The sequence below is a fragment of the Nicotiana sylvestris genome, chromosome 11, assembly GCF_000393655.2.
Source record: "Nicotiana sylvestris chromosome 11, ASM39365v2, whole genome shotgun sequence".
NCBI lineage: Eukaryota > Viridiplantae > Streptophyta > Magnoliopsida > Solanales > Solanaceae > Nicotiana > Nicotiana sylvestris.
The window spans coordinates 148,307,538-148,334,343 of record NC_091067.1 but is presented as its reverse complement, the minus strand read 5'-3'; the positions used below and the strand labels follow the sequence as shown (position 1 = coordinate 148,334,343).

At 37.3% G+C, this 26,806-nt stretch overlaps 2 protein-coding genes and 1 pseudogene across 10 annotated transcripts; 1 reads left to right on the top strand and 2 right to left on the bottom strand.

The window, feature by feature from the left end:
• Window positions 1-231: 231 nt before the first annotated feature.
• On the bottom strand, window positions 232-1,587 carry LOC138881823 (uncharacterized). The gene is made up of 2 exons (XM_070162105.1): window positions 730-1,587; window positions 232-609 (listed from the first exon to the last, which is right to left on the bottom strand). Exons 1-2 carry the CDS (start codon window positions 1,585-1,587, stop codon window positions 232-234), a joined length of 1,236 nt encoding a protein of 411 aa, XP_070018206.1.
• A 1,444-nt stretch (window positions 1,588-3,031) lies between these two features.
• On the bottom strand, window positions 3,032-9,688 carry LOC104242290 (heat shock cognate 70 kDa protein-like; annotated as a pseudogene).
• A 3,298-nt stretch (window positions 9,689-12,986) lies between these two features.
• Window positions 12,987-24,578, top strand: LOC104242287 (inner membrane protein PPF-1, chloroplastic). Of its 9 annotated transcripts, none has more exons than XR_714956.2 (13): window positions 12,987-13,517; window positions 14,321-14,431; window positions 14,675-14,749; window positions 15,213-15,273; window positions 16,950-17,023; window positions 17,108-17,212; window positions 17,427-17,534; window positions 17,628-17,731; window positions 18,238-18,387; window positions 18,457-18,583; window positions 19,968-20,079; window positions 23,485-23,650; window positions 24,253-24,578. XR_714956.2 is itself a non-coding variant. In XM_009797321.2 (12 exons), the coding sequence occupies exons 1-11, from the start codon at window positions 13,200-13,202 to the stop codon at window positions 20,073-20,075; spliced, it is 1,341 nt and encodes a 446-aa protein (XP_009795623.1). In that variant the 5' UTR covers window positions 12,987-13,199; the 3' UTR covers window positions 20,076-20,079; window positions 24,248-24,578. The 9 variants fall into 9 exon arrangements, 7 of the variants coding, with proteins under 7 accessions (XP_009795623.1, XP_009795624.1, XP_070018427.1 ...); XR_714955.2 differs by having other exon boundaries at window positions 24,248-24,578; XM_009797321.2 differs by lacking the exon at window positions 23,485-23,650 and having other exon boundaries at window positions 24,248-24,578.
• Window positions 24,579-26,806: the final 2,228 nt, after the last annotated feature.

Sequence of the window (26,806 nt, the reverse complement as noted above, 5' to 3'; positions counted from 1 at the left end):
TGGCTTAGCCCCTGGCTCCAACTCAATCTTGTGATCCACCTCTCGCCTAGGCGGCAAGTACTTATGTAACTCCTCGGGCATGACATCTTTGTTCTCCTCAAGCAACTTCTCTATGCAAGGCGGCACTGTCTCTTGAAAATTCCTGTCTTCCTCTAGACTTGCAATGGTTGCCACGAATGTCGGCTCCCCCTTCTTGATCCCCTTGACAAATTGCATAGCTGAGAGTTGTGCTTAGATCTGTCCATGTGGCATAGTCATTGTAGGTACCATGCAAGCTCCTTCTCGCTCCATGACCAAGAGACGTTGGAGGTAGGGGTCGATTAAAGTATAACAATGTCTAAAGAACTCTTGTCCCAGTATGATGTCAAAGATATCCATAGCGGTTACGGTAAAGTTTGTCATACCTTTCCAAGTTCCCAATTTGACACCAACTCCATTAGCTACTCCACGAGCATTTTGTATCTTGGCATTCACGGTCTTGACGCGAGAGTTGGTTGGAGCAAGCTTCAATTCTAGTTTCTTTGCGGCAGCCTCAGACACGAAATTATGAGTTGCTCCAGTATCTATCATTGCACGAGCGGGCTTGTTGTTGATGGTGAGATCCACGTACTGATTGCCATTCTCGGTAGGTTGGATAGCTTATTTTTTGACAGCACCACATAATCCGATCATACCCAACTATGAGGTTCCCAGACTCTCTCTTTGTGGCTGCTCCTTCCGCACACGTACCATGGCACTGAGGCTCTTGAGGTCCGGACAATTCCTGAAGCCATGTGACCCTCCGCACATATAGCATCCCTCCTTCTCGACATGCGCCCTCTTCTCGGTGTAGCCTTGACGGCCACTCGACTTTTTGAAATCTTGAGTCTTGGAGTATTGTTGTTGTATCTCCTTGCCATTGCCACGGTCTCCCCCACCTTTGACATTGTTAACCTTTGACTCATTGCCATTGCCTTTGTCGTGCTTGTTATTCCTTAAATCCATCAATGATTCGGCCTCCACTATGGCTTGGTCTATATCAGTGACTTGTCGGCGTTGCAACTCCTGCTTAGCCCAATTTTGCAACACGTCCATGAAGTGGAATAACAAGTCATCATTGGTCAGGTTGGGGATTTGAAGCATAAGGGTAGTGAACTCCTTGACATAGTTACGTATGCTCCTTGTTTGCTTCAATTCTCTAAGCTTGTGCCTTGCCTCGTACAAGACATTGTTTGGAAAGAACTGTCGCTTGAACTCCGCTTTGAACTGATCCCATGTGCTAATAGTACATAGACCTTTATCCATGTCGGTCATCTTCCTTCTCCACCATAGCATGGCAGTCTCTGAGAGGTACAATACCGCAGTATTGATCTTGGCCTCATCATCCCTCACTTTGCCGTGCCTGAAGTAGTTCTCTAAGTACCAAAGGAAGTTTTTCACTTCTTGTGCATCACGAACACCTTTGAACATCGAGGGTTTGGGAGCCTCAATCTTGGCCTCCCTCATCACCACAACATTGACGGCTACCTCAGTCACGCCAGCATTGACATGCTCCTCGAGTGACTCTATCTTTGCCTTCATAGCATCGATAGTACTCAAAGCCTCCATGAGTCTTCACTCTAAGGCAGTGATGGTTTGCCTTAGTTCCATCCCAGTCTGTGTACGTCCCTCCAAGTCATTTCGGATACTCTCAATCTCTTCAAGAGTGTGCCCCTCAAGAACGTTAAGGGTGACTTCCACCTTCCCCAAGCGTTGGCCAAAGATCTCCACGGCGTCCATCCCCGCGTTCATCTTCATCACCCACTCTTTACCGAGCGAGACGTCCTCTAGAAGGACCTCCACTTCATCCTCGCTCGCCTCAGTAGTAGATGGTTCTTGAGATGTAAGCCCTTCGTTTAACACAACCTCAGGTGGCACCTCCTAGCTCTTGTTGGTGGAATTCCTCTTTTTGCTACGGCCGCTCTTGCCAGCAGCATCCTGGATGACGTTAGCTTGGGTGTTGGCAGCGTCGTTCGCCATTCCCTTAGTTGAAACCTTCGCTCTGATACCACGTTGTCATGTCCTTAGTTGTTAACTAAGTACACGTGCGACACTTGACAACTCGCTCACAATCTTGCACAACTTGCTCACATTCTTGCTATGTCAAGTCAGTCTTACTACACTCAAGATCGCTAAGAGAATAGAAGAAAGAACACAAGAGAATTGTTAAAGGAAGCTTTGTATTAAAGAAAACTTGAATTTTTTGCTTGGTACATTACAAATGAGTGGCCCTCTTTATATACTAGTCTCCTAGGGGCTAATGTGTAAATATTAATTATTATATAAGTCCTTGATATTTACAAGATAAGGGCTTTTTCTAGAATTCTCTACATGCCTAGAAAATTCCAAGGACTTTCTTAGCAAATCCATAAGGATCTAGGTTCTTCCTAAGGAAATATCCATACCTCTCTAGAATCTTCTCACAAATGCTAGCCTTCTTCTTACGTAAGCTTCCACATGGCATTAATATATGTCAAATGGCGCCTATGTGGCATGATGACATGACGGGTCATCACATTCTTCTCGAAAAATAAGCCTCAAACATTCAAAGAAGCAACACCTTCTTTAGAAGCACAATATTGAAAAAAGACAATCAATAGTGAGATTGAATCTATATTAAGTAATCACACTTTGAAAATTAGTTCATCTTCCTCCCAAAAATAAACTTTTGGGTTCTCGTGGAAACTCTTGCAACCACACAGAAAAAAACAAAAACGTAGTCTAGCTTAATTGCACTCGTGGAAACTCTTGCAACCACACAGGAAAAAACAAAAACGTAGTCTAGCTTAATTGCATATCGAGAACAACCAGAAAATGATTTTTATAATAAGAAAAAATTAATAAAGAGCATTTCTACGATAATAATGACATAAGCTCTGTTCAATTTCCATACAAAGAGGCATGTTTTAACAACAAAAAGGTGAACAACCAATATTTAAAGAAAGCTTAACTACCAAAACTCCTACCAAAAACTTGACAGAACATCTTTAACAACAAACAGACACAAAAACTCTTAATCCACTTCTTCGATCTTTGGTCCAGCACCACTTCCACAACCAACTCCGCCACAAACAGAAGGACCGTCTTCATCCATAGTAGCTCCACCAGCGCCGCCTTGATACATCTTAGCAATGATTGGATTGCAGATACCTTCCAGCTCCTTCATCTTATCTTCGAATTCATCCACCTCTGCAAGTTGGTTGCTGTCTAACCACTTGATAGCTTCGTCAATTGCATCCTCAATTATCTTCTTATCAGCAGCCGGAAGTTGGGAGCTAATCTTATCATCTTTGATTGTATTCCTCATGTTGTAAGCGTAATTCTCCAATGCATTCTTAGTTTCCACTTTTTTCTTGAGTTCTTCATCTTCGGACTTGTACTTTTCAGCTTCTTGCACCATTCTCTCAATCTCTTCCTTGGAAAGCCGACCCTTGTCATTGGTGATGGTTGTTGCGGAAGCCAAATGTATATAGTGTGAATAAGTCACAACTACTATACCAAAAATTATGACAGCCACCAAATAATAAATAAGACAATAAAGCAACAATAAAAGGAACACCAGAATTTACGAGGTTCGGCTAATTTTGCCTACTCCTCGGACACAACCAATATTTTATTCCACTCCAAAAATACAAGTGAAATAATACTAAAGAGAGAAGATACAAATGCCTTAAACAGATGAGAAGGCAAATGAGAGGTGTGTTTAAATCCTAAACATTAAGCCTTCTTTTATAGGGAAAATTTCCCAACCAAATGGCTAACCCACCGATGTGGGACTTTGCCAAATTCAACAAATCTCCACCTTGGCAAAATTCCACATCTTCAATCTTCTCTCAATAACAAATTTTGGTTGTGTCTTCATCTTCAATCTTCAGTGTTCAACAATGTTGATCAAATCCAAACAATGTTGAAACTTGACCGCAGTCACCACTTTTGTCAGCATATCAGCAGGATTCTCTGTAGTATGAATTTTCTTCATCGTGACTCCACCTTCTTCTATGATTTCTCGTACAAAATGATACCGAACATCAATGTGCTTCGTCCTTGCATGATAAACTTGGTTCTTCGCTAATTGAATAGCACTTTGACTATCACAAAAAATTGTGATACCTTTTTGTTCAACACCAAGCTCCTTTAGCAATCCTTGAAGCCAAATTGCCTCCTTCACAGCCTCTGTAATAGCCATGTACTCTGCCTCTGTTGTAGACAAAGCAACTGTTGACTGCAAAGTAGACTTCCAACTAACTGGTGCCTTTGCAAAAGTAAACACATAACCAGTAGTTGATCTTCGTTTGTCCAGATCACCCGCAAAATCTGAGTCACAATATCCAATTACAGACTGATTATCTTCCTGTTCAAAAACTAACCCGACATCTACAGTATTATGAATATACCATAGAATCCACTTCACAGCTTGCCAATGCTCCTTCCCTAGATTGTGCATATATCTGCTAATAACTCCAACAGCTTGTGAAATGTCAGGTCTCGTACAAACCATTGCATGCATCAAGCTACCAACAGCATTTGCGTATGGTACCTTTGACATATACTCTCGTTCAACTTCATCCTTTGGCGACATAGTAGTACTCAGCTTAAAATGGGGAGCAAGTGGAGTACTAACTGGCTTAGTCTTGTCATCTATGCCAAAACATTGAAGTACTCTCTTCAAATATTCCTTTTGAGATAAACAGAGTTTCTTTGAACGTCTATCTCTTATTATCTCCATGCCAAGAATTTTCTTTGCGTCACCTAGATCCTTCATCTCGAACTCCTTCTTCAGTTGAATCTTCAACTTATCAATTTCTTCCGAATTCTTGGAAGCTATCAACATATCATCAACGTATAGGAGAAGATATACAAAGGAACCATCTTTAAGCTTGCGCAAATACACACAATGATCGTATTTGCTTCTCTTGTACCCTTGCCGCAACATAAACTCGTCAAATCGCTTGTACCATTGTCTAGAAGATTGTTTCAATCTGTACAATGATTTTTCAAGTTTGCACACCATATTTTCTTTTCTAGCAACTTTGAATCCTTCTGGCTGAGTCATGTAGATTTCCTCCTCCAAGTTTCCATGTAAAAACGCAGTTTTTACATCCATCTGAACTAGTTCCAAATCCAATTGTGCTACCAAAGCCAACATAATTCTAATGGAGGAATGTTTTACAACTGGAGAAAACACTTCATTGTAATCAATTCCCTCCTTTTGAGCATATCCTTTGGCCACCAATCTTGCTTTGTAGCGAACATCTACTTGGTTAGGAAATCCTTCCTTCTTTGCAAATACCCATTTGCACCCAATTGCTTTCTTTCCCTTCGGGAGATTGGCCAATCTCCATGTATGATTCTGATGAAGGGACTGTATTTCATCATTCATGGCAATCCTCCACTTATCTTCTTCTGAACTTTGGACAACGTCTTTATAAGTGGTAGGAACATCATCAGCTACAATTGAGGTTGCACAAGCAACCGTCTCTATGAGACGAACATGTTTCGTTATTGTTCTTTTTGGCCTGCTGGTTGCTATTGATTCAAGTTGTTGTTGAGGTTCCTGAGTTGGAATCTCCTCTACTGGCTCTCCTTCCAGAGGGTAATCTTCATTTGTTTCATCCTCTGCTTCTTGTGTAGGAAAAATAAATTTTCCCTCAAACTCCACCTGCTTAGAAGCACCTTTATTTTGTTTGGTATCTTCTGTTACCTTATTTACCATAGATTCATCAAAGGTAACATCCCTGCTGAATATTACTTTCTTTGTCATAGGACACCATAAGCGATATCCTTTGACTCCAGAAGTAATTCCCATAAAAATAGCCTTCTTTGCCCTTGGATCTAATTTTGACTCCGTCACATGATAATATGCAGTTGAGCCAAACACGTGCAAAGAGTTATAATCTACAGCAGGTTTTCCATACCATTTTTCAAATGGTGTCTTGCCATCAATAGCAGCAGATGGTAGACGATTAATGAGGTGACATGCATATGTAATTGCCTCAGCCCAAAATTCTTTGCCCAAGCCAGCATTGGACAACATACACCGTACCTTCTCCAGCAAGGTCCGGTTCATACGTTCTGCCACTCCATTCTGTTGTGGTGTATGTCTAACAGTGAAGTGTCGGATGATGCCATCATTTTCACAGACCTTATTGAAATGATCATTTTTGTATTCACCTCCATTGTCTGTGCGAATACACTTGATCCTCCTGCCTGTTTGATTCTCCACCATCGTCTTCCATTTGAGAAAAATTCCCAGCACTTCATCTTTGTTTTTCATTGTATACACCCACACTCTTCGAGAAAAATCATCAACAAAGGTTACAAAATAGTGCTTCCCACCCAATGAAGGTGTTTTGGAAGGACCCCAAACATCAGAGTGTACATAATCCAAAATGCCTTTAGTATTATGGATCGCTATACCAAATTTAACCCTTGTCTGTTTCCCTTTAACACAATGCTCACAAAACTCCAAGTTGCAAGCCTTGACTCCTTTTAACAATCCTTGATCTGATAGAGTTTTCAAGGATTTTCCTCCAGCATGTCCCAAGCGCATGTGCCATAGCTTGGTTGCTTCTGCCTCTTTGTCGTCACTGGATGTCACTGTCGCTGTCCCAATAACTGTACTGCCACGATAGCGGTACATATTATTATTCTTCCGATTAGCCTTCATTACCACTAGTGCACCGGAGCATACTCTCATCACTCCATTTTCTGCAATGATTTTGAACCCTTTTGATTCTAGGGCTCCCACAGAGATGAGATTCTTCTTCAAATCCGGTACATATCGAACATCTGTTAATGTTCTGATCATTCCATCATGGTTCCTTAATCGTATTGAACCAATGCCATATGAGGTAAGAGGGCTGTTATCCGCTGTGTGGACGACTCCATATTCTCCTTCTTGAAATTCCACGAACCAGTCCCTGTTGGGACACATATGATAGCTACAAGCCGAGTCCATCAACCATATGTCTGATGATGTTGATGACTCTGTTGTAACTAATGAGAAGTCTGAATCATCACAATCAGCTACATTTGAATCCATAATGGCCTTTCCATTGTTATGTTTGGCCTTATTCTTCAACTTCGGACAGTCTTTCTTCCAGTGCCCTTTTTCTCGACAAAAGGCACATTCATCTTTGCTGGGTCTGGATCTTGACTTGGATCTTCCCTTCTTTGTCCTCATTTGACTTTGAGGACGACCCCTCACAAATAGTGCTTCTCCTTCTCCGCCCTTCTGTTTTTCTCGCTTTCTTTGTTCATAGCTGTACAATGTCGAACAAACTTCTCTGAGAGAAACTTCGTCATTTCCATGGAGTAGAGTAGTTTCAAGGTGCTCGTACTCATCAGGAAGTGACGCCAACAACATCAAGGCCAAGTCACCATCATCATAAGTTGTATCCATATTTTGCAAATCTGTGACCAACTTATTGAAACTGGTGATATGTTCATTCATCGTGGTACCAGGAACATAGGTGAAGTGAAACAGTCTCTTCTTCATGTACAATTTATTTTGACTGTTTTTCTTCAAAAATTTATCCTCCAGTGCTTTCCATAATCTACTTGCAGAAGTTTCCTTTGTGTATGGATATTTCTGCTCTCTAGCAAGGTAGGATCGAATGGTACCGCAAGCAACACGATTGATAATTCTCCAATCTTCTTCTCCAATAGCATCTGGTCTCTTTTCTTCAATAGCAAGATCTAGCCCTTGTTGCAAATTTCGCATTTGACACAATTCTTGTCATAAGCGAAGATGCCAATGATGACGTATTGTTGACACTTGATGTAGATTCTTCTTGTTTATTGTCTCCCATCTTTGACACAAATATTATTTAATAGCTGACGACACAAATCAAGATTATTTCCTTTCTGGTGTGGAAGATCAGACTAAGCTGCAACCACAGAGCATACTAAGACAGAATCTTGACACAGTTACCAAGATAAATCTTTTCTGATGTGGAAGATCAGACTATGCTGCAACCACAGAGCATACTAAGACAGTACCTTGGCTCTGATACCAATTATTGCGGAAGCCAAATGTATATAGTGTGAATAAGTCACAACTACTATACCAAAAATTATGACAGCCACCAAATAATAAATAAGACAATAAATCAACAATAAAAGGAACACCAGAATTTACGAGGTTCGGCTAATTTTGCCTACTCCTCGGACACAACCAATATTTTATTCCACTCAAAAAATAAAAGTGAAATAATACTAAAGAGAGAAGATACAAATGCCTTAAACAGATGAGAAGGCAAATGAGAGGTGTGTTTAAATCCTAAACATTAAGCCTTCTTTTATAGGGAAAATTTCCCAACCAAATGGCTAACCCACCGATATGGGACTTTGCCAAATTCAACAAATTATCTTGTTCTTCTGACCAGTAGTTTTATCCTCGACGGAGACATTGAGAATGCCATTGGCATCAATGTCAAAGCAGACATTGATTTGAGGAACACCCCTTGGAGCAGGAGGAATACCACTGAGTTCAAACTTGCCTAACAGGTTGTTGTCCTTGGTCCTCGCTCGTTCTCCCTCGAACACCTGGATCAAGACACCGGGTTGGTTGCCCGAGTATGTAGAGAACACTTGCTCTTTCTTGGTAGGGATTGTTGTGTTCCTTGGAATCAACACGGTCATTACACCTCCAGCAGTTTCTAGACCAAGAGACAGAGGAGTGACATCCAACAACAACAAGTCTTGAACTTTTTCGTTGCCTTCACCGCTCAAAATTGCAGCTTGAACAGCTGCACCATAGGCAACTGCTTCGTCCGGGTTGATGCTTTTACAAAGCTCCTTGCCATTGAAGAAATTTTGAAGTAATTGCTGAACTTTAGGGATCCTAGTTGATCCACCAACAAGAACCACATCATGAACACTGCTTTTATCCATCTTGGCATCTCTCAAACACTTCTCCACTGGTTCCATACACTTGCTGAACAAATCCATGTTCAGCTCCTCAAATCTAGCTCTAGTAATAGTCGAGTAAAAATCAATACCTTCATACAAAGAATCAATCTCAATTGTGGTCTGTGCAGTCGATGAGAGTGTCCTCTTTGCCCTCTCACAAGCAGTGGCTTTAACCTCCTCAATGCTCTCGGGTTTCCATTAATATCCTTCTTATGCTTCCTCTTGAACTCCTGAACGAAATGGTTCACCATTCTATTATCAAAATCCTCACCTCCCAAATGTGTATCACCAGCAGTGGCTTTAACCTCAAAGATACCCTCTTCTATTGTAAGAAGAGAAACATCAAAAGTACCACCACCTAGGTCAAATATAAGCACATTCTTCTCACCAGCACTGCTAGCCTTCTTGTCAAGTCCATAGGAAATTGCAGCTGCCGTAGGCTCGTTGATTATACGCATCACATTAAGGCCAGAATGACACCAGCATCCTTAGTTGTTTGTCGCTGCGAGTCGTTGAAGTAAGCAGGGACTGTGACAACTGCATTCTTAATTGTAGTTCCAAGGTAAGCCTCAACGATCTCCTTCATCTTGGTGAGTACCATAGAAGAGATTTCCTCATCTGAAAACTGCTTCTCTTCACCCTTGTAGGTTACAACAATCATTGGCTTGTCACCAGGCCCAGCTATTACCTTAAAAGGCCATAATTTCATATCGCTCTGCACAGAAGGATCGCTGAATCTCCTCTCAATCAATCGCTTAGCATCTGTAATCACAAAATTTCCAAGATCTCATCAGAAATAAGCTCCTTATGAATCACATATCATAAATCCAATTAATAGAGAAGTTCACACCAATCTAGAGAAATCATTTATATGCAACAAAAATAGCTACACTTGAATCTCAAACTAACAAGGGTGGACCACAAGAATTTACTATAGAAAATTCTACTTAATACTATTAGTTTTGTTTTCTTCAAATACTCAATAATTTATATTTTAAGACAGGTTAGGAGTACACTCCAGTACTCAATAACTCCAAAAGTCCAATTCCAAACTAGTTTCAGTGAATTAAATGAACTCAATATATTCATTCCAATCCTTAAGAAATTGTAACTCAAATTTAACTTTTTAAGATAGATTACGAGCTCATTCTAATACTCAATTATTGCTCTCTTAGACAAATTAAGCTCATAGAACTAGATGTTCTCTCAATCTCACACACATTGATACACTAACATACAAATCTCCACCTAACCAAAAAAAGATCGGACAAACAAGACATCCTGATGCTCACAAACAAAGGCGATTTAAACTTGATTTGTTCAACATTTATAATTCTTAAAATTGAATGTATTGGTTGATCTTCTCACACTTGTTCTTGCCTCCAAAGTAGTCTAAAAACAAGTTTCCTTCTCTCTTAGGCGAACTTCTAAAGTTTATAAGAGTTTGGAACAAGTTTTCCCCGATTACACTTTGGTGCCCAATTTTCTGGCACTTGAACAGTTCACCGCAGTCGCGGCAAGACCGCGGCTCGACCGCGGTGAACGATGAACATTCTGCCTCGCATAATTGATCTGCCGCGGTCGCGGTGGATTTCACTCAGTCCATTTTTGTTTCTTTATGATCGGGTACTTCTTGATTGGGCGTTTTCTTCACATTGGTGACTCCACAACATTCTGTAGTGCTTCCTCACTTAGATTATTCACTGCGAAACAAAAGAACACCATTTAGAGCATTTTGTTATCAATTCGCCTATAAAACAACAATAAAGCATGATAATATTAAGGTGTAAATATCATTTATATAGCCTAATATCAGTGATTAATAAAATAAGTTAGTTACAAAAAAAAAAGACGGTACCATATCACCTTGCCAATTCCCCACTATATATATATATATATACTCCCCCGGTGCATATTATTATTATTATTATTATTATCACTACAAAAATAGTAATATTATTTTGTGTTGAAGTATCCTAAGTTTCGACTAATTATATTTACGACAGATTGTAAATGACATAGTAGTGTTTTTGAATATTTTTCTACGCTACTTGGTGCATGGATAATTATTAAAATTAAAGGTTCTGTTTAATATTAATATGCATGGAGGTGAAGAGGCATCGTCATATTTTTTTTCTTCGACGTGTCATAAATTTTTCAACCATTTAAAACCTGTTGCTATACTTTTTCAATGCAAAAGAAAATTAAGAATAATTGCTTTCTGCCTCAATTCCATATTAGAGTCACCTTCTCGTTCACTAATTCAGCCGCCCCGGACCCATCGCCACCCAATTGAAGACCATCAAACTCTTGATTGGATGATAATTAAATTGTAATCGTGGACCAACCACAACGACGACCATACCAATCAAAAATAAAAATAAAAAAATTAACGAACTACCAAACATCCTTTAATCAAATTCCAACATTTTCACTCCCAAAATTAGTTCTAATATGTGCTAAAAGTATTTTTTTTTTTTAAATTTCATAAGTATTTAGTCAATAAGAAATAACCGTAATTGTGGACCAACCACAACAACGCATATATACCATTAAAAATTGTGATCGTCTTCACCCTAAGTAGAGGTATCAGATTTGAGTCATAAAAATGAAAAAAAATTATAATACTCAGACTGTCTCGATTTATATGGCAGTTACTAATTATAATACTCAATATGAGTTTATTTTGATTATGAACTCAAACATAAATTCTTTAAAATAAATTTATATATTTTAAAAAATTTATGATCAAAGATAACTTTATTTGATTCTCAAAATTCAAATATTACCGCACAAATCCAAATTAATTAAATAGAAAAAGGCCAAAACTATCCTCAGACTATTCGATTTGGTACAAATATGCCCTCCGTCCACCTATTGAGCCAAAAATGTCTCTACCGTTATCTTTCTGGTTCACTTATGCCCTTATAACTAACGGTCAATGCCAAATAAAAAAATTTATTTAGATTACACGTGAAAATTTTTTATTGGTCCAATTTTAAACTATGACCTCAATTAAATAAACCCACCCTTAACACTCTTTTTTACCCAACCCAAAAATTCGACCTACCTAAAAAAATAGCCAAACTCTTGATTGTTAAAAAAATTAACTTCTCAATCTTTTCAACTCTACCATCACCATAGTTGTCACCGACCTCTTTCCTCCATAACAACCACGCTGTCACCACAACCATGATTCTCATGCTTGCTCCATTCCTCAATTTTCGAACAATAACAAAGAGAATTTATGCTAATCGAAAGGGTCTGATTAGAAAATCTTTAAATATTTTCGATTTGATGTCATTTTTTGGTTGTAAAATTAGGATTTTGTTCAAGGAGGAGTACCTAGACTAATTTTTTCTACTACAAATTACCATTTGGGTCCAACAACTTATTAAGATTTTGCAAATCTTACAAAAATTGTGAAGAAAAAACTGGAATATTTTGAAATTTAAAGCTCATGAATTCATAATGGGTTCTTTGATTATCTTAGGTGATGAGAAAGAAAAAAAGATTTACCATTGTAAGCGACATTTGAATGTGAAAGTTAAGGTCTTTTGATGAATATTTTTGAAAAATGACAACTCCAATGATAAATGTAAAATGAAAAAGATGATAAAAATATGGAAAATGACCAAAACTGCCCCTAGACTAAAAATGTGGTGGCATCGTGGTTGTTACGGAGGAAAGGGGGTGGTCGTGGCAGCTATGATGGTGGTAGAATTGAAAAGATGAAAAAGTTAATTTTGAGAATCAAGAGTTTGACCATTTTTTAAGGCTGGTCGGATTTTTGGGTTGAGTAAAAAGATGGGTTAAGGGTGAGTTTATTTAATTGGGGTTATGGTTTAAAATTGGACCAATAAAAAGTTATCACGTGTAATTTAAGTAAATCTTATTTTATTTGGCATTGATTATTAGACATAGAGGTATAAGTGAGCCAAAAAGATAATGGTGGGCATATTTATATTAAATCGAATAGTTTGAGGATAGTTTTGTCTATTTTTCGTCAATTAAATGCTAATACAAATACCAAACGAAAAACCTAAAAAAACGACATACCAAACAAAATAACCGAAGCGCCAAACATCAGTTGATCAAATTCCAATATTTTTATTCCCAAAAAGGAAAATAAAGGATAGGGATATTTTCTCTTTGGTTCTCCCTCCTCCACTCTCTAATAGCTGTCCCTCATCCTCCACAACTTCCCTCTCTTCATGCGAAGCTGAATTGAGCTCCACTTTCTCCTTTCACCTCGGGAGCATTTGTCCATGGCGAAAACCCTAATTTCATCTCCGTCGTTCATCGGAACTCCTTTGCCGTCGTTCTCTCGCCATGTCTTCCACCGGCGAAGGCTTATTTCAACTAGAGTGAAATTCAGCTTCCATGAGCTTCCTCCGATTCAATCTCTTCACTCTTCGTTTGATTTCAACGCTGTTATGAGCCGAGCCGAAGGACTTCTCTATACTTTAGCTGATGCCGCTGTGGCTGCTGATCCTGGTGTTGCCTCCGATGCCACTGCTGCTACTCCTCAGAAAGCCGGTGGTTGGTTCGCTTTCATTTCTGACGCTATGGAAGTTGTTTTGAAGGTTAAATTTCGTTTTCGGTTTTACTTAACATAGTTTCGAGCTAATCCTCATCATTGTTACGATTTTTATTTTGATTTTCCTTTTCTGGACTCTATAATGCGTTCAGCATATTCATAATAACGATTTCACTTGCTGCCTTATGTATCTATTTCATGTTTATATAGTTTTCAAAGTTTAGGTCTTATTAGTGTTAGATTGGCATCATTTTCCCTAGTTTTAACTTACTTATAATTTTATCAATTACTTTATCCGCATAATTATTGTTTGTGTTTATAGTTATTACTCTTATTTTTTTTATTTTTTTTTATGACGGTGGTGTTCAGGCCAAATTGCACGCATGTGGAGTATTCCACCTGTGTCCTTTGCAGTTAAAGTCGTAGCAAAACATCAGCGCTGCTTTCTTTTTAACTTATTTTTGCTTTTAGCCTTTAATAACACTGGAAGGGAACTACACTTAATTTTGGAATTTCTCTATCTATTCAAAGACTCTATTAGCTCTTGTCATTTTTCCTGTTGACACAAGTCGATAAGCAGATTTTCCCCTAACCAACCAGATTTTAGCTTCTGCCCTCTCCCTTCCTCCCAAAAAAGCAAGGAAATTATAGGAAGCTGAAGAAATGTTATATAGGACAACAGGCTGGTTGTCTTCACTACATGGTGAAGTACAAGTACTGCAGCTTATTTTGTTTCAGTTTTAGATAGACTGTATTTACGTTTTAGTTTTAGAGAGATCATCTTCTTGCGATACTGGTACTATGATTCCACGAACTCTATATTCACATCATTCACTTTGCTCTTTTCAGGTAATGAAGGATGGACTGTCAGCTGTTCATGTGCCTTATTCTTATGGATTTGCAATCATATTGCTTACTGTCCTGGTTAAAGCCGTCACTTTTCCTTTGACAAAGCAACAGGTGAGCCTGTGCTGCAGCTAGACCTGAAAATGTTTTAAAGTTGGTCTGGTATTCCAGGCCTTGCCACTTAGTTACATTGATCTAGTATTATGAATAGTGCAACGGGGATGAGAACTTGAATTTAGAGAATCGATCCTTTTCTCGAATTCAAGAGGAGTCCCCTGTTCCTTTGTTGTTCATTAATCTTTGAATCTGCACTGCAATTGAGTTGTTGCTGATGTATGATATTATATCATTTGAAAGGTTGAATCAACACTAGCAATGCAAAATCTCCAACCAAAGATCAAAGCTATTCAGCAAAGATATGCTGGAAATCAGGTGAGTTCAAATTCTTGTCGATTGACATTTTCTGTTTCATCTAAACTGCTCTTCAGAACTGTATGACCTTCTATTACTTGAGCTATGTATTAAAGATTCTTTGGTACTTAGTACTGTGAAAAAGAGTGGAGTATGAGCAAATTGACACTGTAACCATTACAACTTATTTGTTATAGTTTTTTTTTTATTATTTACAAATTCTTGGTTAGATTTCAGCTTAATTTGGTAAGTTTAGAGTTTTTTTGTTCTTTTTATTTTTGGACAGTTTTTATGGCTATAGCATTGCTTTACTTATCAAAAGAAAGAAATTGCTTGTGGTGATGAAAAACCCGTTCAATAAAGGAAGGGTATTTCTAATGTTGTGAAGCTATAGCTATAGAATTATGATTAATGTTGTGCCTCTTTTCATATTGATTCCAGCAAACAGAACGTACATCTATAATATGTTTTTTTTTTAATTCAGGAAAGAATCCAACTTGAGACTTCGCGTTTATATAAGCAGGCCGGGGTCAATCCTCTTGCTGGTAATTCTTCACTCTAGCAGTCAGCTCTCTTTCTTCTAATAATGCTTCCATTTGCTGTTTCTGTTTATCTTCATAGTTGGTTTAAAGCATTGGGCATATATGTTGAAAGGAACTCACCGTGACTTTTCTCTCCTAGCTAGTAGTGAATCGTAAATCATATCTTGTGGAAGTGAATTAATAGCCATTTAATCAGTTAAAGAATTACATATCTGCTTCATATTCTCTTCCTCGATGGTCTTGGTTTTAATTTTTAGTTCTAGTACATCCTGAACTAGGTTGTCCAGTGACATTTTTCCTTCCAAAATTTGTTCGAACTGGATTTCAGTCTATTCCTTTTCAATCTTTGATGTCTATGGCATCTGAAGGTTGTCATTAAGTTTGTTCCTCATCTGTAGCACTAACTAGATCAACTTCCTTTTCTTTTGTGTGTGGATATGTATGATATTTTGTTCCATTGAAGGGCACAACATATATAGTGTACAAAAATTCAGTTGCCACTTATACATGTAGGGAACTGAGGAACGTCTTCATCATATATATTTAGCATGATACACCAAAAAAGTCAAAAGTACAAATGTTAGTATTTGAGACTACTTACAGACACAACATTGTCCTAAAAACATATTTGATTCTCTCTAGCCAAAGTACCCAAAAATACTTGCTGGAATGGTGAATCAACATCTTCCTGTCTTCCTCCAGTTTTTCTCCCTGGCCAATGCAGCAGTTACTCTATTAACTAATAATGTTTCTTTCAGTGAACGAAGAATTTTGAGATAGTGAATTGATTCGAGCTAAGTTCAAAATTTGACTTACTTAATGCAATGGTTGGAGAAGCATAGATGATCACAAACGCCAAACAGTTCCAAAATTCCAGAGAAGACAGCTCTATGACCTTAAATTTGCTTTTTAATAGTTTGCTTGATATTTACTTCCAATAATGTATTCATCTCATGTTAACTTCAAACTATAAAATTAGCTTTAAGCTATAGTCAACCTCCTCTTTCCTGTGTATCCTAGCGATATTCCTTTAAGACCATGAGTTGTAAAACAAGAAAGGGCTCCCAACTACTTAACAACCCGGGTAAGTTTTCAGGTGCATTATCCTATGAGCTGTCTGGCCAATAGCTGCGCTGAAATGGTTATAAATGGCATCAGAGGTTTCAACTTTATGCCCGAGGGTTTAAATCGTATGTGATACCTATTAAAAAGAAGTTTTATGTGAATACCATAATTCTAAGATACATGATAAGTTGAAAGATACACTCAATTACTAAGCTTTTTAGTTGTGTCATGCGACAGAGTGTCAGTAGAGGTAAGGTATGCTGACAAATATGCATTGACTTGAAGGTTAATTGCATCATTAAAAGAGAGGTTGTAGCATAAATAAACCTCCATAAGGTTAATGGATTCATAAGTTTAACCCACTACAATATAAAACTACAATTAGTTTGACATATGCAAATTGTAGCACATGCACTTACTGCAGATTTCAATGCCAGTTAATAAGTGACCATGCCATAAAGTAATAATGAGCGCTTTGAGCTTTTGTATGTTTTGGATGTATATTTCGTGCCATGTTAAGTTTAGCTTCCAGGTAAAGAATATTGGAAGTTCTTGTACTTCTGTTGTGGTTTATCTATTTATTATTTATTTATTTTGTGGCTACACGATAACAGGATGTTTCCCAACTTTGGCTACTATACCAGTTTGGATTGGTCTCTATCAAGCTCTCTCTAATGTGGCAAATGAGGTATAGAAGAAGTTAATATTATCGTATGTTCTTACTCCTTGATTTAAATAATGAGTTTATTTACTTTTTCTTCTTCCTGAAAAGGGATTGCTGACTGAAGGTTTCTTTTGGATTCCTTCATTGGGAGGACCGACTACTATAGCTGCTCGACAGAGTGGATCTGGAGTTTCTTGGCTGTTCCCGTTTGTGGTCAGTGTCATAACCTAATTACACATTCTTTATATCATGGTTAAAATTAATTCTGAGTAGTCTTCCTAATCACGAAAAGGGTGGAGCAATTGCACTCTTTTCATCTCACCCAACTGTTTTTGTTTGAACGCATGTGCCCAAAAGATAAATCTGCTAGTAGTACTAAGTACATTTTAGTATGACTGCGTAAATAAAAATCTGTTGACTTTTTCAGGATGGGCATCCGCCTTTGGGTTGGCATGACACAGTGGCTTACCTTGTTTTGCCTGTCCTGCTAATTGTTTCCCAATATGTTTCAATGGAGATAATGAAACCTCCCCAAGTACGAACTTGAGTTTATGTTTCAGCTTATTTCCTTCTGTTCTTAATATTTCTTCTGTCATGTTATCTTAAAATCCTTGAAATCTCTTCGTAGACAGATGATCCAACTCAAAAGAACACGCTTCTGGTTTTCAAGTTCCTTCCACTCATGATTGGCTATTTCTCTTTGTCTGTTCCTTCAGGATTAACAATTTACTGGTGAGCTTAGTTAAAGTAATTACGTATTATTATCTCTGATATAGAATTATGGTATTTGGTCTTAAACAAATATAGGATCCAATAAACAGCCCGGTTTGAATTATCATTTTTATAAACTACAACTACGTAAATCTGCACATCTTGATTAAAAAACTACATAAATCTGCACATAAATAAAGTGAAACCTGCCATTCACTTGTTTCCAGTGATCGTAATCACTGTGAATAAGGGGAGAGGATAAAGAAATTTAGTTGCAGCCTTTATGCACCAATATGTATCCTCAGACTGTCTGGGCTCTTTCAAACTTTCCAGTTAAAAGACATGTCAAAACAATTTCTCAATATCTCTTCTGTTTCCTTTTCCTTTAAGATCTCTCTTGTCAACTGGCAAGTTATCATGCTTCCTCTTCTTATCTTTCTTAACTCAAAACTAGATCTATATTTTGGATACTTTCATCAATTAAACAAGATGGTTCTTAACTTGCACCTTCTATGTTGAATTTCAAGGTTCACAAATAATGTGCTGACCACAGCACAGCAAGTATGGTTGCGCAAGTTGGGTGGTGCAAAGCCTGCAGTGAGTGGAGATGCTAGTGGCATCATCAGCGCTGGACGTGCAAAGAGAACTACTTCTCAGTCTGAGCAAGCTGGAGAGAGGTGTGTATAATACTTAAAAGTTAACTTGTAAAACGCCTGTCTAGCTAACGACAAAGTTTATGGAGGCAGATTCAGGCAGCTAAAAGAAGATGAAAAGAAGAAAAAGTCAACCAAGGCACTCCCTACAGATAAGGTTGAACTATCAGCCTCTACATCTGATTCTGAGGACGAAGCAGATGATGAGACCAAGCCCAAGGTGAACATCAAAGTATTTTTTTTGCATTTGATCTCGACTGTCAAGTTCATCTGAGACATGTTGTATCATTTTAGTTGTTAGTCAGCTGATGAGTAGGAAGTGGCGTGTCCAAGCACAATAAAAGACATGGAAGGCCTCAGGCCTAATAAGGCACGATGATTTATTGCATTATAAAAGTTTTCTATCTGGAAGTACAATCCTTTCTTCTTCATTTATCATGCAAGCTGGTCTTCCATGTAATAAGGACGTGAATTTGTAGTCCTTTGCCTGCGCTTGTCATCGCCGGTAATCATGGTATCTAGATGCACAGCTACGCTACTCATGAACCCCATTATGCCAGCCAAACCAAAGAACAGTTGTGTGTGAGATAGATGAAATACTACACAATAAAAAAGAACAAAAGAAAGAGGGAGATTCACATTGTGAGAGTTGGAAAGGATCATACTTTGTTTTTCTTATCACGTCTCTAGTGGATCTTCTTTTGTTGTTTCAGCGGGCTAGACTACATTGTTTGAGCTCGAAAATGACATATATTGGTAGAAAATGTCACTACAAACCCTTATTCAAACACTGTTAGATAAAAGTTGCATTGTGATGATAACATAGAATTGTTTTTAGGGTTTAGGCTTTCGTGGGGTGCGCTAGAAATCCCAGACACCACGGTTATAAAAAAAACATAGATTTGTTTGTGTCTTGTTGCTGTCTGAAAATAGATTTTTCTCTATTTGATTGGAGTTTGTTTTTATTTAGGGGTGTCTTGACTCCTCTAATTATTCATTTTTTTTTATAATCGTGGTGTCCCGTCCATCTTGCACGTACCTCGACTCCTCTAATCATTAAAACCAGTAGTTCTGCTTTTCAGTAAATTGAAGTGCATGAAGACACATCTGCTCTAGATTTTTGGTCTAATAAAGTATTCCATTATACTTGCCAATTTTCAGTGTTTCTGTATAAATTTCTGAACTATATTTGGTAATATGTTTGCTGGAGGGGAGGCGGTTGATGAAAGAACAATCTGACAACTCTATGCCTCTGGTGTTCTAAATAATTTCTTTTCTATGTATTATGCAAGGAGAGTACTCAGAAATGCATTTCTTTATCAATAATCTTGAGCAAAAATTATAGTGATTGGTTATGCGATCAAGCTATAAGTTTTATGGACTTCACTCAGATATAAGCATGCACAATTCTAGGCTCATGGACACTTAAGTTGCTCTGAAAAAATTCAAAATCTTGATTGGCTCAAAGAAGAGTGAAAAGAATAACTTTTTTGTACCCGAAAATGAATTGTTTTATTTGATGTCTGCTCGGCAAACTATTAATTTTCTGTTGGAAGACATTGTTCTGAGTTTGAACTTACAGACTTGATAATTATTGACTGCAGGACGAAGAAGTTCTAGAAGAGGCTTATGCTTCTAGCAGTAGTAAAGAAGTTCCAAATTACTCAGGGCCAAGGAAGAGTAAAAGATCAAAAAGGAAGCGTGCAGTGTAAAGTGGTAAACCAATTCTTTAGCTGTCAGTTTAACTTGTATATTTGACAAATCTGTATCTTAGTCAGTTGTATAGTGGCCATTTTCATGCCGGTCATCTATTTAAGGGCTATTTGCCAAAATATGAGAACATGATAAGTACGCAAAAGGTGAATTCACGTGAGCACCAGCTTAGCTAGCAAAAGCTAAATCTGGGATATTCCTTTCATGCATAGAGCATATGGGCTTTCTTGTATCAATTCTCCTGCAAACAATAACCATGGCTTCAGCCGACAATAAGTGTGTTAGATGAGAGGTTTTTCAAAGTCTGCAGTATGGTGATAAGACCATAGAAATCTTAAGCAGTGGGCCAAAGGTTTCCTCTGTTCATCAGTAGTTACCATAATCTTCACCCTGGCCTCTGCATCAATGATGCCTGCATATGGAAGTTCTTTTCTTTGCTTACAAGATTAGTCTGCTTTCGTAGTAGCTTGGGTTTGAGTTTGTCTTCATAAATGAGCTTCGGTTTGAGTACCAGATTATAAAAAATTCTTTCATTTTTTTGACATTTGAAAATGCCCTGTAGAATTAAATAACTTTTTTCAAAATTTATGGAGTGAATTAAATTTGATAGTTATGAAATGATAATATTATTAGCAGTGAGCACATTAGAAATTGAGCAGCAAGCACTTTAGACTAGATGAGCATTACTCTTCCGATCACATAGTAGGTGAAGGATAATGAAATTCCAATCAAAGATATCCTAAAGTTTTACAAACACAATGGCCTAAATATTATATCTTCTAACTACTTATTACACATATTCTAACCTCCAACTCTAAACAAATTTTATGTTCTCGTACGGCTAGCTTGTTCTTCTGGTCATGGCCTTGATGGTGCAGGATGATTGCTAGTTGGGTTTGGCCCAATGATGGTTTATGGACTTGTGTTTGCCTGCTTCACAACAGTTTGATTAGAGACTACATGCATAAACTATAGCTGAAGAGAGACGACATACTTTAGTTAGCAATTTATCTTGTATATTTGATAAATCTGTATCTTAGCCTGTGTATAGTGGCCATTTTCATGCCGGTCAGCTATTTAAGGACTATTTGCTAAGTTAAGAAAGCCTAATGAGTTGGCAAAATATTTCGGACTTATTCAGGCCCTTTCAAGTGTAACCCCGAGCCTAGATAAGAAAAACTGAATTTTACCATATTCCTTAATGTGTAGCATGTGGGCTTTGTTGGGTACAAATATTAACCTCGACTTGAGCTTGCCTTAGTGTGTCCTGATGAGAGGATGAATCAAAATTTGCAGTGAGGTGGTGGCACCACAGAATTTTAAGCAGCTGGCCCAAGATTTCCTCTATTTGCCTCATTAGTCATTACCATTATGTTCATCCTTACCTCTGCATTACTGATGCTAGCACGCGAGTTGTTCTTTTGTGACCTACAAGATTAGTTTGCTTTCCTAGGAGCTTAAGCTTGAGTTTGAGTTCTTCAATAAATGAGCTTCGATTTCACTACCAGCTTACTCAAAACTGTCTTGATCTTGTTGAGATGTGAAATGGCCTATCGGATTTTTACTTCTTAAGTTATTATTAAACTAGATTTTGATAGTTGTAAATTGATAATATTATTTGCAGTCGAGCATATTAGAAGTGAATTAGTAAGATGTTTAGATTAGATAAACACCACTCTTCTACTGTTAAACACCACTCTTCTGGACCGTTTCGTAAATAAAGGAGAATGTAATTCCTATCTCAAAGGAGATCCCACATTTTGTACAAATTCAATAGCCTAAAGATGAAATCGTCTAAGTACTACATATGTCTAACCTCCAATTCTAAAATTGTGGTCTCATACGGCTAGCTCATTCTTCTGTTCATGGCTTGATGGTGGACGATGATTTCCTGTTGGGTTTGGCCCTTGATGGTGAGCGATGATTTCCAGTTGGGTTTGGCCCAGATGGTGGTTTATAAATCTTCTCATATTTGCCCTGCTTCAGAATAGTTTGATTAGAGACTACATGTATAAAACACTGTAACTTCATATTAGGAGACATACCAAATTAGCAAGAATGTGTCCTCTTGTTGATCTCAAGGTATAGAACTGTGAGCTTTTGCTAGACTTAACTGCAATAGAGAAGCTAGAGTTTAGATCCATTGATATACTTGTATACTAAAATCATGTAACTGCTTTGTGTAGGAAATCCTGGAGCTCAAGAAAATAGATAAAACACGATTTGCTTCAGCTATTATATCATGAAAGAAGAAAATAGTGCATCACATTCATTCATTAGTCTCATTAGTAGTGAAGAGTAGTAACTTACATGCTTTTATAGCTTGAGCCATGGGGATGAAGTTATAATCATGTTGACACGCTGCCCATGTTGTCCATATGAGAAGAAGATAGAGAAGGAGCTCAGTTCTCTTCATCTTCAGCATTGGAAAGTTGAAGGTGTGGGTGCAGTAGAAGGTGAACTTATAAGTGGGAAATCATTTCCAATATAGGGGGAGATTTTTAGTAGCATATAATTGGTAATCATTACTAATCTTGAAAACAAGGAAGGTTAGATAAAGTTGCTGGGGTATCCTATGCCATTTTATGCAACAAGTGATAAGATCAGGAATCTGGCTCTCTTCATTGTGAATTGACTTTTTGCTCAGTTATCATTGTGTCCATGATGAAATACAAGTCATCGCATTATTCTTCCTTTTGAGTGCTCAACCATGTTGTTTGGCTTGTCTGCCTTCCCCCACACCTTCCCACCAGAAACGCGAATTGCCTTTTTGTTTTTATTTGGACGGTACTCATTTGTAACTATTGCATCTTCAATTTAAGCTCCTGTTGCTGGTGCTGGAGGAGTTATCTCATGCATTGCGTACCCTTCGGTCATTTGTCAAGCTGCTTTCTTTCTACCCTTTTGATGAGTACTTTGTTTTCGGCTGCCCCTCCAAAAAAAACTGCTTCATTTTCTACTTAACTCTGTAAGTGAACGCGAAAAGGAAATATGTATTTAGGACGGCTCTTCCTGGAAGTTTTGGTCGTATGGAAGACCATAGACTTTCCCCTCCACCCTCTTTCCCACTAGCAACCCTCTGCCATATGCCAAAGCTTAGAAAGAACATGAGTATGTGAAGTTAAGAAAGATATTTCATCTATAATTTAATCTAAGGCAGGATTAGGAAGCTTAATTGTACTTAGTTGCTAAGTATGACACGGAAGAATGAATTTAATTGAGGAAAACAAAAAATTTAGTTGGTTTCGTAATCCTTGAGTTCAATGTTATTATTCTTATAGTGCATGCTTGAGAAATACAAAATCAATTTCAGATGTTGGTCACCAAAGACTCGAGACTAGGAAAGAAGAGAGCAGTTAATGTTTCGTCGACTTGTATTTATACCTTCTGTTGTCTCTGGATTAGCAGCAAACAGAATTGGATTTGGAATACTGAAAAGTGAAGATTGATTTTGAAAACGGAAGCTGGAGTTTAGGAAGCTTATTTCAAATTATAGCAACCTTTGAAATGCTGACCCAAATGAGACCCTAAGGGATTCCCCCTTAGGATGCGTGAGACGCTGAGAAGACTTTTCGTAAGTGCTACTTCTAGATAAGAATTTTTTTCTGAGGAAGTACAGACGAATTGATTATATTTGTGGCGTTAGGATTTAGGAGTGAACTTTCCCAAGTGCTCGCTTTTTGTTACAATTTCATCTGCAAAGACTACATATTTATTGATGAAATTTGATGTGCTAATTCAAACTTTTGCGTCAAGCGACAGGCTTGATTCAGGTTTTTTCGGGAGAAATTCAAAAATAGCCACAGTTTCAAAAGTAATCGAAATTTAGTCACTTTTCATGTAAAGATAAATTTGAACGAAAACACTGTTCAAAATCCGAAAAAATATTCCAGCATTCTAGCCTAATATACTGGAGTTCCAGTATAATATACCGGTCCGGCATAATATACTAGAGTCTGGAGCACTGGTGCTCTAGTCTCTAGTATATTATACTGGATCCAGCAAAGTATACTGGTCATACACAAGTGTACCGAACTCCAGTATATTATGCTGTATCGGTCTCTGTTGCAGCAAAATAGTGGCTATTTTTCATTGACTTGGTAAACGCCGGCTATTTTTGAATGATTATACCGTACTATTTTAACGTTTTTTTCCTTTCCCCAAAGCTTAGATCAGGGGTTCGTGGATGATTGTCAATGTTGGGTTAGTCACCATGGCACATTGTCAACCAAAGTTTCAATTGCTCCCGGGTCCAAGTTTTGAAACGTTGCAAGCCCAAAGGCAATGAAGGTGGTAGAAATGACACCAAGTAGCCACTCTGAAAGGATGTTATTTAGGTATTAGTCAGTGCGTCCTGAATTTCAGTTTTTCAGGACAAAAATATCCTGAGTTATCTTGAAGTTAAGATTTTTAGTTTAAAATTTCAGGACAAAATAACTACTGGTTAATCTGTAAATAGTATCCTTGAGAATGACTATCACTTGCCCCGGTAATAGAAATAACACCAAGTTGGGTTGCTTAAGCAAAGTGGGGTTTAACACATTGGGCCTCTCGGTCCAAAAATATTTATATCCCCTTGCCAATATTGAATAGCATATACATTTGCTAGTTATTTCTTAGGGCGAAATACAAAACTGATCGGTCGGTTAAAAATTAATCGCATTTGCTAGTTGAAAAGTATATAAAATATGTATATTTTTTTGTATAGATACACATGTATCACAAAAAAAGTTATACTTTTCGGCTATTATTTTTGGGAGTAGCTAAAAATATACGTTTCTCTATTTTTTTGGACGCACAACTATTTAAGTTAATCTCTCTTATTCGCTCCATTTTAAAAAGAATGAACCTATTTCTTTTTTAGTTAGTTTCAAAACGAAGGACTCCTATCTAAATTTGAAAAGAAACTTTAAGCTTCCCATTTTACCCTTAATGAGTTGATTTGTAGTCACACTAGTATCTATGGATTGTTTGGACCAATGTTCAAAAGTTTTCTCTTTTTTCTTAAACTCTGAGCTCAATCAAATAGGTTCAAAACAAATTGAAATGGAGGGACTGTTAAGTATGTACTCTACTTATTCATGTACACAGTGTTTGACTGGTTCTATAAGTATAAGATGATAATTTGATTTTTGAATTATGTTAGTAAATTAAATGTAAGGTGATAATTTAATTTATGAATTATATTTGTGTTAATATAAGAAATATCTGAAAAGTTAGAATACTATTATTGGTGGTCTAGTGTGATGACAATTTTAGACCATTCTATAAAAGAGTCACATCAATTAAATGATCAGGGCCAAGTATACCCGTGTACTATGAGATAGGGTTTGAATATACTCTTCGTTATATTTTAGGTCCAAATATATTCTTGTCGTAATACTATTGTTTCAAATATACTCTTATTCCGTTAAGTTTGTCCAAGGTGGACATTCAATCATACGTGATACTTACATTTGATGAGGTGGATGTCATGTGATATGCCACCTCAGCGCTTCTAACCCATTTTATAAGATGGATTAGGGGCAATGATGGTGGATGGGAAGAAAATTTTAATGGTGGACAAAAAAATAGAAGGGAGGGGTAAAATGAGTTAGAGGCGCTGAGGTGGCATGTCACGTGACCTTCACCTCATCAAATGTCAGTGTCAAGTAGGATTGAATTTATATTTTAGACAAATTTAATGGAAGAAGAGTATATTTGAACCAATAGTATAACGACAGGAGTATATGTGGACTCAAAGTATAACAAGGGATATATTTAAATCTTTTGTCATAGTATAGATTATAGAGATATATTTGGACTTTTTCCGTTAAATGATTAACCATTTGGTGTTTGGTATGCACTGATCCTACTATTCAGATCCATACATAATAGAGACCATTAAAAGGGATTCGTTTCTACCATGAATTCTTTATAGAGAAATTTTCATAAAGCACTATCTTTTAGTAATAATTAGCCATCTATAGATACCATTTGCTATATTACGGAATATAGATATCTTTTATGTGATTATAAGATGTATTTGATGTATTTAAACTACTGTATTCATGAATACAGTAGCAAAAATAGGCGTGAATCAGGGAAGTTCAGCTAATCAGTTATTGTATTCGACTGTATTCATAGAGTGAAACATGGGATTACAGCTGGACAGATTATTGTATTCGACTGTATTCACGGCGTGAAATAGGGGATTACACTATTTTTAAAACGGAAAGTGAATCAATTAACATAATAGACTCCTAATATAACTCAACAAACGGGATTATAACACACAAATTTGTATTTTTCAGTTATAAAAAAAAAATTCTCAACCGCAAAATATCCCAAAAACATAGCAATCTTCAGAGAAACTATATAATACATTTGAATACATAAATTATATTAATTAAAAAAACATATGAATACATTCATGGCATATAGCGAGACAATGAATACAATGAAATAGATAGAATACAGGGGGATGCATTGAAATACAATGAAAAAAAAAACAGTGAATACAATGAAATACAACGAGATACATTGAATTACAATAGAATAAAAGATAGTGAATACAATAAAATACATAGAAATACAGCGAGATACATTGAAATGCTCTTAAAAAAAAGTAACAGAATCTTTTCAGTAAAGGCACGATCCACGGTGATAAACTTCAAGCCTTACAAAGAGAATCCTTTCATCTCAAATCTTCCGATAATCTCACCAACCAGGCCATGTTAGACACCATCAA

What these genes read in the sequence shown, in the direction of transcription:
- LOC104242287 (XM_009797321.2), top strand. Translation starts at nt 13,200, where the DNA reads ATGGCGAAAACCCTAATTTCATCTCCGTCGTTCATCGGAACTCCTTTG. An exon ending in CTATGGAAGTTGTTTTGAAG is followed by an intron (nt 13,518 to 14,320) that starts GTTAAATTTCGT and finishes TGCTCTTTTCAG; the next exon opens with GTAATGAAGGATGGACTGTC. An exon ending in TCAGGATTAACAATTTACTG is followed by an intron (nt 17,732 to 18,237) that starts GTGAGCTTAGTT and finishes TTGAATTTCAAG; the next exon opens with GTTCACAAATAATGTGCTGA.
- LOC138881823 (XM_070162105.1), bottom strand. Translation starts at nt 1,587, where the DNA reads ATGGAGGCTTTGAGTACTATCGATGCTATGAAGGCAAAGATAGAGTCA. An exon ending in TCAAGAGCCTCAGTGCCATG is followed by an intron (nt 610 to 729) that starts GTACGTGTGCGG and finishes AATGGCAATCAG; the next exon opens with TACGTGGATCTCACCATCAA.